At 34.8% G+C, this 15,415-nt stretch overlaps 1 protein-coding gene across 6 annotated transcripts in view; it reads right to left on the bottom strand.

Moving 5' to 3' along the window:
- Positions 1–15,415, bottom strand: part of SLC4A10 (solute carrier family 4 member 10) — a 301,713-nt gene that overhangs the window by 131,171 nt on the left and 155,127 nt on the right. For all 6 annotated transcript variants that reach the window (XM_046019396.1, XM_046019394.1, XM_046019392.1 and 3 more), the window contains exons 4-5: positions 14,206–14,344; positions 6,035–6,195 (exon numbers count right to left, since the gene is read on the bottom strand). In XM_046019396.1, coding sequence (XP_045875352.1) covers positions 6,035–6,195; positions 14,206–14,344 — 300 coding nt within the window. The remainder of the gene's footprint in view (positions 1–6,034; positions 6,196–14,205; positions 14,345–15,415) is intronic.

Raw genomic sequence — 15,415 nt, 5'->3', positions numbered from 1 at the left:
GATTTAATTCTATTCCTCTGACTCTCTCAGCTTCCCCCTCTACCCCTAGGTGTGAGTTTAACCTAAGGCTGACTTTCCTTATGGTCATAAAGTAAGTGTCAACAGTAACAAAGAAATACATATCTTTGTTGATACCCATATATTCTTTGACTTCTTGTGACTTTCTCTTAAAAGGAAGTTCTTTCTCTTCTACCCAGGAAAAACTCTTAATTCCAACTGACATAGCCTTGTCCAGGCTGAGACCATCCCTGGCTAAGGAAACAGCACCCCTATTACTGGATGAGGCTAATAAAGAACTACCCTTCATTCTGGAATCTGTTCTCAAAACCACAGGTAAACAAACTTTTTTCTGTAATAGGTCAAATAAAAATTTTAGGCTTTGTAAACCACGCAACCTCTGTAATCACTACTGAATTCTGTCATTATTACATAAAGTAGCCATAAAGAGCATGTACACAACTGAGCATGGCTGTGCTTCAATAAAACCTTTTTATGGACACTGAAATTTGAATTTCATACAATTTTCATGTTGAAAAATATTAGTCTTCTTTTTATTATTTTTCAATTGTGTAAAATGTAATAACTGTGTTTAGATCACAGGCCTGACAAAATCAAACAGTGGGTGAGTATAATTTACCAACTTTGCTCTGTTACTTTGCTGCTTACATGGAAAGAGGTAGAATGTACATTTAGGAATCAGCCATAATATTCACTATAATTACCTCTAAAGTCCCTTTCAATTTGGAAAATATATGATAATATACGAATATTTAAATCTATACCTCACTTCTTTGGAGAGGAGTAGTTATAATATCCTTGAATTAATTTGAAATAAAAGAAATGATAAATTGCCAACATATGTGACTTTACACTGAAACCTTGCCAAGAGGGAAAAATGTATATAAAATATGCCACATAAACTTCATAATGGAAGTTATAAAGTAGGTTATTAAAACACCAGAAGGGTACCACTGTACCACAGCTTCATCTCTAAGCCATAATGTGTATCCCCGGTTCAATATTCTAATCAGAATCAAATGAAGCATATAAAATCCTATGTACATGGTTATGATTTTTAGTTCTTACCAGTGTACAGTCTTTCCGGGCCTAAGCACTACAAAAACCCCTAAGTCACTAGCTTCACCGTCTTTCAGATATAAGGTCTTTATCTGAAACAGTTACATAAGAGAAAGTAAATAGAAAAAAACTGCTCATTTGCTCATTAGCCACACAGAAATACACAGTAAACTCCTCTGAGGTATAACTGCATCAAACATATCTTAATGAACTAGAAAATTTAATCATCTTGCTTAGGAATATAACTTATACTGAGGTGAGATTTAAGTACCAATGGGAGTCTGATTCACTAATCACTTTCATTGTTCTTGTCACCACTATAATATATATTAGTATTAACCTTGAAAAGTAGGAAAGGATAATGAGCCATAATGGCTTAGGGCCCAAAATCAAGTCCTACAATCTCAGCTGGCTATGATGTCTAAATGACACAGTCTAGCCTGCCAAAGCACAATGCCAGAATCTGGGTAAAATAAGGAGAAGTGAGAACAAAAAGGATAAATAGGTCACACTCTTCTACCACTAAGCAGGCTCTAGGAACACTAGTAGCATTTCTGTAAAAAGGTCTCAGAAAACGAAAAATTATTTTTCATTCTTACCAGGCAATTAGTTTATTGTGATCAATCCATCTTAACCACTGAATGAAAACCTCCAGAGATCATATTTACAGATTCTATGGAAATCTCTGCCCCTTAGAAGATAATCATATAAATTCTTTGCCTTAAAAACCCATTGCCTTAACTTTCAAAGATGCTGGGAGGGGGAGGAGTAAGAAATAGGAAGGGTCTAAATTCAGCAGTTTGGTTGACAGAAGTGTATATATACATATATATTAAAATTGTAAACTACCCTAAGAATACTTAACTTTCCAGAACAAGGATGGTAATAGTATGGACATGTTAAACAATATGTGACTATTCCCATATCCCAAATCTGCAGATTACACTCAGTGAAGCAAACTTCAATTTTTTCCATTCAGTGGAATAATTTAAACAACCAAAAGTTGTTTTAGGGGAGCCTGGGTGGCTCAGTTGGTAAGCAGCTACCTTCAGCTCGGGTTATGATCTCAGGCTCCTGGGATCAAGTCCCATGTCAGGCTCCCTGCTCAGCAGAGAGTCTGCTTCTCCTTCTCCCTCTCCCTTTGTGCTCTCTCTCCCTCCCTCTCTCTCTTTCAAATAAATAAATAAAATCTTTTTTTAGAAAGTTGTTTGAATGAATGGAGAGCTATGATTGATAATCTGTCCATGGTCCTAACTTTGGTTTGGCTTTCATTTCTTACTCTCATTGACAGAATTAGGGTAAAGCATACAAATGCAGAGAGAATTTTTCCATTACTAATCTTTTAGTGCTGAATTTCAAAGAGATTGACATAGACCATAAAATCACCTGTAGTTTATATAAATATAATTAAGAAGCATTTTAAATACAATTAATCTCCATCAGACTAAATCACAGTAAGAAAGCATATCTGAAGAATACTGGATTTTAAAAGGTTAAATAATATCTTGAAGGAAGAAGTTAAAATTTATTCCAAGTTCCCTGAAACATTGGGAAATAACATTTTTTTAAGATTTTATTTTATTTATTTGACAGAGAGAGATCACAAGTAGGCAGAGAGGCAGACAGAGAGAGAGGGGGAAGCAGGCTCCCCACGGAGCAGAGATCCTGATGCGGGGCTCCATCCCAGAACTCCGGGATCATGACCCAAGCCGAAGGCAGAGCCTTTAACCCACTGAGCCACCCAGGTGCCCCAGGAAATAGACATTTTTAAATTAACTTTGTCCAAAAGAAAATCCTACTTTAATTATACCAGACATTCTTGACAGACCTGCCAGATACAAATGGGATTTTCTCCTGCTAAGTCTACAAAAATCTCTTTAAAGAATTATTTAAGACTATTAAAGACATATCAGAACACTGATAAAAAAATTCTTGATTATTCTAAAACAATATCTGGGTCATATTTCTCTATTAGAAAATACTAGAGCCTGTGCATTCACAAAGTTTAAGAGTTTAGAGCCCTTTAAGATAAATATTATATCTAGCTTTCGGAAAACTGAAACTAGTGACTAATATGTTAGTAACTTCCTAATGGATAAAAAAACATGATAAATAAGAGGTGAAGAAGAGTTCCAGGTCCTGGTGTTAATCACTATGGTCACAAGCTATCATGAAATAGAATTAGAAAAACTTATGATTATAGGTTAATAAAAGAAATTATTCCCATTGCTATAAGTACCACCTATGATATATCACTTCCTGTTTATCTGTTTATAAAATGGTGGTATAGCCTCTTCTCTATCTCACAAGGTTACAGTGATAACATATAATGAATGTGAAAATACTTTACAAAGGTAGAAGCCTTAAAAATGTATAGTTAATGCATACTTAGTAATACAATTCAATTGCTACAAAGCAAAAATAGCAAAAATTAAACAAAATAATTACAAACTATAGAGAGAAAATGTCTTAATAAGATTTTATTGAGGGCAGAAACAAATACCTTTGGATTAAATAAGTTGAATTACAATTACTCAAAGAGAGGAAATCTCTTCTAATTAATGAGTGAAAAGAAATTTAAGGTAATAATGATCGACAAGTACTTTTAATCATATTTTTAAATGTGGTATTAGCTCTAAACCACTGACATCTTCTGAATGGCATTTTACAGACTGCTCTGAACTGAAAATGGGACATTCAAGTTGAGCTACTTTGGAGACATAAAGATACAGACTAATTAGACGAGCAGAAAAGAATAAAAGCTATTTGGGGTATCAAGACTTCCATTGAACTACTTTCCTTTGTAAGGACAGACTCAGAAAATGTAGTTTGCTTTCAAGAGCAAGAATTAACACAGCTAACAAACCTCCCATATTCTACAGAACAGAGCTTGGAGAAGGGGACAGCAGGAAGGAAAGGAAACATAAATTTAGACCAAAAAACTGATCGAAGGTGATAAGATGAACAGAGTTTCTGTCAAATTCATGGGAGATTTTCTGGTAGAAGTAAATTTCTCACGAAAGCATTAGAATATACATGCTTTAAGTAATGAAGGGTGTTTTCTGAAGTTGATTTTGGCAGGTTGAGGAATCTGACAGTCTCATTAGATACAGCCAGTCCAAAAGTTGTTTGGATTAATCCATTGTCAAAGGTAATGCCATCACTGACATAAGTAAACTCCTTATTTTGGGCAACCTCCTGCATTTCATTTCTCCATTTATGAAGTAAGATAAACAATCATAATACTAAGCCCCAATTTTGTTTTGAGTATCAAAAAGATAATGGAGAATTACTACAAAGAGCTTCCTAAACTGCAAAGGACCATGAAAATGTCATTTGGTTCCTAATTAAAACAGAAAAATGTTTTGGGCTTAATTAATTCTTAATGTCTTAATAAATTAGACATTAATGGGCTATCAGCAAGACCCCATAATGTAAAGCTAAGAAATTACATTGGATAACTACTTTTTCAGCATTCACAAGAAGTTTGCTAATTCCTAAGTTAACCATTTTTCTCTAAGTCTTCAGTTAGTGTTATCCATGATTATACCCTGTGTTTTTCTGAAAAATATACTGTACTTAACCATATGGTCTTTTTGACTCTAGTTATGTATTTTAAAGGGAAAGCTCTTTATAGGTGTACTATGAAACTCCAGGAAAGAAGGAAAAGAAGGCTTATCTAAACCATTTTTTCTGTTCTGATTGGTTTTGCTTAATATTGCCGGCCAAGATGTCTTTCCACACTTTTCTTTTCACAAATCTTGCAATGTATGCATGTCTATCAGCTCCAATGACCAAATACATAATTTTTAAAGGAATTAAACTATCATTAAAATGTGGGCAACATCCACTTCAAGCCATGCTTTTTCTTCAGACAGTGGTTGTAATGTAATATAAGGAACACACAGCTTACAGTCAGAGGCCTTTAGATGGAAAAAGGGCCCTGAAAGTCTCAGAATTTCTATTTTCTTATTGAAAAATGGGAATGACACTTACTTCATGAGACTATTCTGAAGATTAAATTATATCTATTTTTTGTATAATATTCTTTCACTTATGTAATCAAAAAAACATTCACAGAGTTTTGGAAGTTTTTTTTTCCATTTCTACAATATAAATTAGACATTAAAGACTACCTTAAGTCTTTCTACTTTACAAATAAATCCTATGTGGAACTGCTTTTACTTCTTTTTTCCAAACTAGAAATTTTAAAAACCGCCTGAGTTATTGCTTTATTTTTATTTTTAAAATCTCCATTAACTATTCCATTTATACTCTTTCAAAACTCTTTCTGTATTATTTTATTTTGTTAGAATGTGTTTGTCTTCCAAATCAAAAGATACAGGAGTTCCTTCCTCTATTTCTAGAGTAAGATGCTTCCTAAACATAACTACTTATGTTATATAGACATAATAGGCTTCTAATACAAATCTTCCATCCTAGGGGCTAGTCATAATATTAAATTACAAACTAATCTCAACTGCATTGCTTGGCATCCTCTGGAATTCATGAGTTTTAATTCAGTTTAAAATAAATGCCCATACCTTTCCCTGTTTTGTTCTAAATTAACGTTTTCCTTATCTGCGGATTTTTTTGAATCATTTCATGCATTTGAATATTGGAAAAATCCATCTCTAGCTTTATGAGTTTTTTTCCTTCAATTTCCTAATGGTGACAGTTAATTAAGCATGATAGTGAAAAACAATATATATTAAAAGTGAGTCAGGATATCTAGGTTCTTGTTCTAGACTTGCCACTGACAAGTTAGACCATATTCCTCTGAGATTCAACTTCTTCCATTTTAAATAAGGGAGGAGAAAGTTATATTTAAGGTCTCATATGCTGATTATAAGAATTAACTTTCCAAAGGTATACATATAATTATAAGGAAAAGGGAATAACAAAAATCAACTATGCCAAGATGAGTGAACTAAACTAAGGGAAAAAAAAGATATACCTGCAATTTCTTCTAAAGTATTGGCATGCATGTCCAACAACACAGTTCCATTCAGAATACAACTTCTCAGCTCAAACAAGCTGTGCAATGAAAGAGTTGCCACATAGGGTTTGCTCCACCTTTCTCCTCCATCCTCCACATCTTCTTCAAACTTCAACCACCTACACAAATAAACATTATCAGCACATTGAATATTACATTGTAGATGGAATGATCCTTTGTCCCAAGAATAAAAAGTAGAAACAGAAATATATTCACATTGCTTCTTGGTTTTGTGGGTTCAAAAGTAAAAACTAGCCCAAATAATTTGGTTTATTTCACTTTAATTTCATTTAACAAGCATTCTTTTTGTCATTGGAAGTTGTATAGAAGACAAAGAAAACCACATGTTATTTTTATCAGTTTGTTGAGCTCTGAAAAAATAATATAAGTGTTTATTCAGTAGTCACAGTGAATCTGCTGTGGAATTAACAGAATGTACTTCATAGAAGGAAAATGGCAATTGAAAAAGATGCAAAAGAAAATGGAAGAATACTCATTTTTCTTCAGTAGGAGGTCTTAAAATGGAATATTTGAGTCTCAATAAATTTTGCACTTGATTTTTAGGGGTGCTAGTATAATTTGGGACATATTTTACAAGAAAAATACACATTAGGCCTGCTTGGATGAAATCTAATGATTGCAGTCATTTCCTAGGGACTACAGAAACCTATGAGAATGGAGCTTAGCCTCCAATCCCTGGGCCTTCCTGCCCAGATTGAGAACAGAAGAACCTTGGCGTCAAGATGCCAAATCAGAGACCACTGCCGTCTTAGAGTGAAATGAATAATATCTGAGTTTGTTTAACAGAGATAAATGGAAGGAATAAAGAGAAACCAGTGATTCCACTGTCTTACGCAAGCACTAAATCTCATTTTTTAGGGACTTGTTCTCTAATCCTAATAGATGACCAGCTTAATTCTGCCATTTTTAATGAACCCTAAATAAAGCCTAAATTGCTTTTTCTCCCTTTCCCTCCATCATTTTCCTCGTTTCACCTCTCCTTAGTCATTTTTGTTCTAACTTCATCTCTCTATACAATACCACTCAAATTCTCTATAAATTATTATATTATTGTTTTAAGCAATCAAATGATCTAACTCCAACAGTAACTAATTAGGGAATCAGTGGATCAGCCAAAAATAACTAACCAAAAGGTTTAATCAGAATGATTAATGTGCAAAGTTCCAAGAAAGATAAAGAAAGCTATATATCCATCCTCACTCTTCAGGAAGCAAAAAGTTGTCAGAAAATGGAAAGGAAACCAACAAGAAGAATAACCATGCCTGCCAACAGTTGATGGACAGGGAATACCCATACCTATCATAAGTTTATAAGAGACTTGAAGGTTGAAAAAACTTAAATTTAAGCCCCAAATCACTGACAGTATTTCTTCAATGCTGCCAATTTTATAGAATTTTTTTGTGTATACAGTTGGGAATTTTTCATATTAGTGATTCTTAATGATTTTCAGGCCTTGATAGGGCCATAATACTTCACAAAGCATGTGATGGTCCTTAGTACTGTTCATCAACTAGTTGTCCCTCTCTACCTAGTAAAGAATAACCACTTCCTGGCTCCCTTTTGACTGGGTGAGACCATATGATTATTGACTAGTTCTGGACAAGAAATTGTGAACAGAAATTATGTGTGTTATTTCCAGACTATGCTTTTCCTCATTTTTCTAATTGATTTATTTTCATATTGTTGAAATTTGGGAGTTCTTTGCATTTTTTATATATAATATTCTTGTCAGATACATGATTTGTAAATATTTTCTCCTTGTCTATTAACTTGCTCTTATCGTCTTAACAGGATCTTTCACAGAACAAAGGTTTTAATTTTGGTGACATCCAATTTATGAATATTTCCTTTTGTGGTTTGTGCTTTTGATATCATGTCTAAAAATTCATCATGTAGGTTCTATGTCCTCCTAGGATTTTTGCCTATATTTTTCTCTCAAATTTGTATAGCTTTACATTTTACATTTAGATTTATGATTTATTTTGAATTAATTTTGTATACACTACAGGGTATTTTTTAGCTATAGATCTCTAACTATTCTAGTACCATTGATGAAAAGACAATTCTTTTTCCACTAAATAGCTTTTACTCTTTGTCAAAAATCAAGCAGCTATACTTGGGTTGGTCTTTCTCAGTTCTCTATTCTATTCCATTGATCTATGTGTGTCTCTGAAAAGAAATTTTAAAAACAAATCTAAAGGTATCTTTCTGCTTTTGGTATAATGTCCTTCAGATTGGAGGCTTGGTCCTTTAGAAAAGAAGAATGGAATCTCCAGGAATTCCAGTTTAGTAGTTAAGATAACCAAATATTTGGATGCTAGTTTGATTTAGCCATAGATTTTATGAATATTATAGGAAGAAGCATAAGATATTTTCCATAAAAAGAAACCCACAAGTTACAAATATCAAGTTTCTAAACATTTCAAGATTCATGTTTTAGGCCAACTCAGAATTATGCCAAAAGTGATAAAAGCTGTTTAAATAATTATTTTTAAAAGACTATATTAAAAATTATATATATGTATATATATACATACACACACACACACACATATATATATCCTTTACACATATTCTCTCTCTCTCTACACACACACACACAGACACACACACAAATACATAAGTGTATCTCTCTTTTCTGCTTCTTATTACATTTCATGTTTCAAAGATAGAAATTAAGAGGTCTGGGAACACACCAAATCCTGCTTAAAGATTTGTAGTCATTGAATAGACAGTCAGTTGCAAAATGCTTGATTGCAGTTAATGACCTAAAGTGCTGCAATTTATTCCAGTTTTCAAATAAACTCAGCTGATATTTGTTTGAACAGCAAGCAAGAGTCTCACAGGCATGAATGAGACGTAATGAACAATGAAAAAAATCAAAACTGCAGGCCAATTGTATGACATTTTCAGGAGGGAGGGGCAGATTTAAACTCTGAGATTATTCGATTTTCTTACAGTGTGTCTGGATCCATTTTCATCCATGATTAACACATTGGAATCTCTTTCTACTAAAGAGCAAAAAAGCATGAAATAAAATAGGTGTTTCATGAATTCCTTGACGATTAAGAGATGATAATCTCTTCTGCAATATTCATATTAAAAACCTACAAAATAAAATTCTTCTGCAAATTAGAAATAGATGTTCTCCTTAGAAATTAACTCCTTCTGTTTATTCTATTCCTACTAATTCCTTTTAACTTTTCTAGGATTTTTTATTCTCTGGTTCTACCCAAATAGAAAGTAAAAATATTATCCAAAATTATAGCCTTGGACCAAGTTACGGATTCTTAAGAGAAAAGAGTTGCGGCTACAGATGAGGGAGGAGGGACATGGTTAAGGTGGGGGCAGACAATAACATATGTAATCATAAAGTGCCTATTTTAAGGGGAAAGGAGAAGTGAAATACATCCAAACCTAGAAACATTAGCTGTCCTTAAAGAGATTTTTTTAAAGATTTTTCTTATTTATTTGAGAGAGAGAGAGAGCACGAGCAGGCTCGCACGCCCATGCAGCCTTGAGGAGGAGGTGGGGGCGGGGCAGAGAGCCAAGACGACTCCATGCTGAGAGGGGAGCCAGACACAGGGCTCTATCCCTGAGATTATGACCTAAGCCAAAATCTGGTGCTTAACCCACTGAGCTACCCAAGTGCCCTAGCTGTTCTTAATACATACTATCTTCACATCTCACATCTCCTGGAAAAATCTCAATGACGACTTAAATCTTTCCTAATTTTGAATACCAAATGCCTTCAGAGCATCAATAAAATTGTTTTGATGCAATAATCTTTTTTGACACTACTTTGTATGTATCAGAGGCCAACTGCTACCCCCTGCTTTGCCTCTTCTGAGCTCATTTGTGGGTAGCACTTTTAAAGGGCAACCACAGTGAGTCAAACATGTTGTCTTCGTAACTGCACAGCTGTGGTATCTTTGCGTGCTTTTCTATTAATAACATTATATGTTATTTATAAGCAGGACATTGTAATTGTGTTGATTTCATTAGCCCTTGTCATATGGCTTCTTTTAGGGTTTTAAAAAGTGAACAGCTGGCTTTCAGAAACATTTATTAAATAATTATGATTCAAAAATTTAGCTTCAAAATCTAAAACTTTGCTTAAGTTTTACTTGGCAACAACAGTGGGCATGAATTATTCAAGATGTGATATGTGACAGGTGCAATGTGCTGATAAAATATCCTTTTTATTTCTACCATTAGGGTAGAAAATTATTAATCTCCCCTGGAATACTAATCAAAAGAAAGAAGTACTTCAACTAGTTATGCTAATGATTTATTAGAATGAAATTGCATTTGGAAAATCAGATGGAGCCCTAAATTAACTAAAATTAGTCTTTCTAGATGAACTAGGGCAACTAGAATAAAATTACTTCTGCCACTTTAAAACTCATTACATTTCTAAGTCCTCAATAAATACACTCTGTTCTTCCCTGACGTACTGTGTCTCAGCCAAAATTCATCCACCCTCCTCTTCGAGTCTGTTACTATTTTGACTGCTCATCAGATGTCTCCTTGAACCTCAATTAGCTGTACCACGCATAGGGTTCCAGAAGCATGGCTAAGAACACAGGTTCTATTTAATAACATTAGAGAATACTAATAATTAACTGCATCAACTCTTCTGTATAAATGAAAGGGAATACATTTTGGTGGTTTAGGATAAACATGTTGTTCAGGTTAATCCATGAAAGCATGATAAAATCCTACCTGTTCAACTATGATAAAGTGAAAGCAGTAGATTCTAGTCTTGTTCTGCCATAATAGAGCTTCAGGAGAGTGGAAGTCACAAGAAGTTACTGCTTAAGAGGAACAGATCACTGGGGCGCCTGGGTGGCTCAGTGGGTTAAGCCTCTGCCTTCGGCTCAGGTCATGATCTCAGGGTCCTGGGATCAAGCCCCGCATCGGGCTCTCTACTCAGTGGGGAGCCTGCTTCCCCCCTCTCTCTCTGCCGGCCTCTCTGCCTACTTGTGATCTCTGTCAAATAAATAAATAAAATCTTAAAAAAAAAAAAGAGGAACAGATCACTATTTGATCTGGAAGATGAAAAATCACCAGCCATTTTAATAATAAAGGAGTTACTCCTGACAAATACACATTCCAATTGTACTTCTCAGTTCTATCATGTAGGATGACAGTGAAGAAAGGAATATAAAAGAAATGCTTCCAAAAAGTACCTTTCAGCAATAAAGAGACTCAAACTAACCACAGCTTCATAGTCATCCTACCCAACAGATAGCCTTTCTTCAGGCCATCCAGGAATACCTAGTATTTCTTCTAACCAGCTGAGGAGAGATGCTTCCAGCCTTAAACAGGGAGGTTTGCACTTTAAATTCCTTATCAATAATTCTTTAGTTATGAGAGGGCAAAAGTCATAATGCTAATCGGTGAAGATTTTCATACATTGTTCTTCTGTCACCAAATAAAAAAGATGAGATTCAGATTATACACATGAAAAAGTCCAAAGCACTTAGTTTTGAAGCAGTTAGGAGGAAAAAAAAAACAGAATAGATAGTTAAAATCTACCAAGTCATATAAAAACTACTTCAAAATTGGTTCTATATTTAATGTATTATAATAGAAAACTTTAGAAAATAAATGATTAACTAACATGATTTTTTATTCACTAAAAAGGGGAATTCAGACAGAACAACATACCACTAATTTAAAACATTAAAAAAGGCAAATCTAGAAAATAATTTGATATAAAATAGGTAAAGGAAAGGAACACTTAGTTCACAGGAAAAAAATTAAAGCATATTTTTGGAAAGATGTTCAATATTACCAATAATTTTTAAAAATAAGATTTATTTTTCATCTATAAAATTAGCAAAAAATTGGGTGGCTCAATGGGTTAAAGCCTCTGCCTTCGGCTCAGGTCATGATCCCAGCATACTGGGATCGAGGCCTGCATCGGGCTTTCTGCTTAGTGGGGAGTCTGCTTCCTCCTCTCTCTCTCTCTCTCTGCCTACTTGTGATCTCTGTCAAATAAATAAATAAAATCTTTTTTTAAAAATTAGTAAAAAATGTAAAATTTTGATGATTTAGTCTTGCAAGGGTTTGAGGAAAATAAACACTCTCATACACTGTTCATAGAATTATGAATTACTGAAACACTTTATAAAGATGATTTTGCAAATATCTATAAAAATATAAAAGCCTGCTCTCATTGGTAAATAGCAGCAATGTTTGTAGCAAACATGTAAAACAAACTAGAACCTTATCAAGAGGCTAAATAAGTTATTGGGGCCCCTGGGTGGCTCAGTCGGTTAAGCGGCTGCCTTCAGCTCAGGTCATGATCGCCAGGTCCTGGGATCAAGCCCCACATCAGGGTCCCTGCTCAGTGGGGGAGCCTGCTTCTCCTTCTCCCTCTGCCTGCTGCTCTGCCTACTTGTGTTCTCTCTCCATCTCTGTAATAAATAAATAAAATCTTAAAAAAAAAAGAGGCTCTTTTATATTATTTATAATATCATGACTGAACATTTAATTTCACACTAACTCTGGGTAGAGTTAAGGCAATAATTAAATGCAACCAGAAATTTAATATGATCCAGCATGTACAGTGGCCTTCATAGGACTGTTCAATCCCTGGGCCACTGAAAAAATATGGCCAACAGAAAGAATTTCGAACACTGAAAGCTGTGTGACTATGGAAGGGATAACCTAACAAAGCAATCAAACCTGTGTCAATGGACATGTTCAAGCATATCCCACCTCCTCTACCTAGAATAACGCCCCTTCCCCCTCTCCCAATCCATTGGGGAGGGGAGGCGAACCATAAGAGACTATGGACTCTGAAAAACAACCTGAGGGTTTTGAAGGGTCAGGGGTGGGAGGTTGGGGGAACAGGTGGTGGGTAATAGGGAGGGCACGTTTTGCATGGAGCACTGGCTGTTGTGCAAAAACAATGAATACTGTTATGCTGAAAAAAATAAATAAAATGGGGGAAAAAAAAATAACGCCCCTTCACCTTTCTTCCTAGCTAAGACCAACTCACCCTTCAAGAGCCAGCTCAGGAATCACCTCCTCTAGGAAAGCTATCTTGATCCCTTCTCCTTCACCCTTGTGGTTTAGATCCTTGCTGCATAAAATGTGATCCTCAAACCAAAAACATTGGAGTGGCATCAGCTGAAAGGTTATTAGAAATGCAGGATCTGAGATTCCATGCCTGAGGCATACAGAGTCTACTTTTCAGCAAGACCCCAGGTGATTTATATTCATATTAAAATTTGGGAAGCAGTGGTTAAAGGACAACACTTGGTATGACCACAGTTCATTGTGCACAACTGTGTCACAGCATTCATTAAACAGTATTTACAACTTTGTTTACTTGTCTGAATCCCTCATTAAACTGTGAGATTGTTAAAGTCAAGTCTAAGATTTTGGTTGTTCTCTATCCCTTATACCTGGCACATTATAGATATTCCATAATTGTTTGTTGAATAAATGAGCAAAAAAAGCAAGATTGAATGAATGAAAAGTGAATGTAAAATTTAGCTTATTATTCTTTTACAGCAATTCATCAATTACATGGCAGTATAGAAATATTAATTACAGTTGACAGAAAAGTAATTTTTGAAAAGCAATTTTTGAAAAGTTATTTTGAAAAAAACACTATGTTTAGATGTATATATATCCTAGAAACACACTACAACATATTTTTACCCTCACCACATAGTTCACAAATGAATCCAGGACTATACCTAAAGCCTCTTATAATGTTTTTCCTTTCTTTAAAAAAGCCCCACACTCAGATTATCATATAATATCACTAGTTTGGGCATAGGCCAACAGTTGAGAAGATAGAAATAAATTACTTTTAGATTCCTATTGTTTTCCTGATGACACACAAATTATGCTACTGTTTATCTTTCAGCCTGCAGCTGTTGCTGGCTCTGCATCACTATTTACTATAATTGCTGCCTTCAGATTTCATTCTGACCCATATCCCATTATAGGATATGCCCAGGCCAGATGAGCAATTTCAGAAATCAAAGCTCATGGATGATTACAAAATCGTGGCTTTACAAATCTCTTTTCCAATAACATGAACATTGTTTATTTTATCTTCACCCTTCAACAAAAATCCTCACCTGGCTGTTTCTCGCCATTCAGCATCCTCACCTTCACGCCAGCAAATCTCATCCAGTTCTGTGAAAAGGTCATGAGGAATGTGTTCTTCATCATCATCCTCAGTTCCAAGAATAAACTGTACTCGCTGTGATGGGGTGTCTACAGAAAGTGAGAGACGTGAACATGCATTACTATGACTTCAACCTTAAAATTTCCTCATCACCAACTTCAACACCACTCCAAACTCACACCTCCCTGCCCCCCAATGTGACAATCATCCAGAGTAGACTTGGGAAATTAAAACTAAATTCAGAGAAAAAAAAATTGAACTAAATTTAGCATTACATGAAGTCTAGTATAATTTGGGAGATAATTATACAAAATGTAAATATAGGATGTATAGATTATCAGAAATAATATTAAATCTTACCATTATTTTTTGATTATTTATAACACTCATCATAGAAACTATTTCTGTATCTCCCTTATATACATACACATTTTTTTCTCATCATCTATCTTGTGCTTTATGGTAATATTCAGAACAGACTATGATAAAATTCACTTATACTAAAATTATAATGTAATTCACCATGATCTCCCTTGTAATGCTTTTTTATAGTCACACCTTTGCCCCTTCCCCAAGCCCTGACAACCACTAATCTGGTCTCCACTGCTATAGTTTTGCCTTTTCCAAAATGCTATATAAATGGAAACCAAACCCCAAGTCACCTGCATGCTATATCATCTACTGTCGGTATTTGCTTAAACATTCAAAGACTTCATATGACCATGACTATGCCACAAGTCAGTATGTTCTTGGTAGGGGAGCAAAATAATGTGTGATTTGGACACAAGACACACAATCTCAAGAGTGTGCATGATGTTCCTGAAAAGAACATGTTGTTCACAATTTGGGGGGCTCTAAAGTGGGGACCTGTATAATTTGGGGACATAGATTGACTGTGTTTCCTACAAGGCTTCCAGTCCAGCTGATTAGCCTTACAGTTTCCAGTTCAGTTAGGATAACTGGGTCCCTGTTTTTAGAAGGACTACTCAATGACAGTTAGTCCAATCTGACCTACTTGCCCATACTACCCACAAGGTGGTATTCACTCATTCCACGTCTGATGACTACAGAAAAGAGGGTACAGAAGACATCCAAAGGTGTTACTAGGTTGTGTGTGTGTGTGTGTGTTGAAGATGAAGGCACTGAGGACATCCTGCATT

This window comes from Meles meles, chromosome 9, assembly GCF_922984935.1.
Source record: "Meles meles chromosome 9, mMelMel3.1 paternal haplotype, whole genome shotgun sequence".
Classification (NCBI taxonomy): domain Eukaryota; kingdom Metazoa; phylum Chordata; class Mammalia; order Carnivora; family Mustelidae; genus Meles; species Meles meles.
Note: the sequence above shows the minus strand (reverse complement) of the source record. Positions and strands in the feature narration are given on the sequence as shown.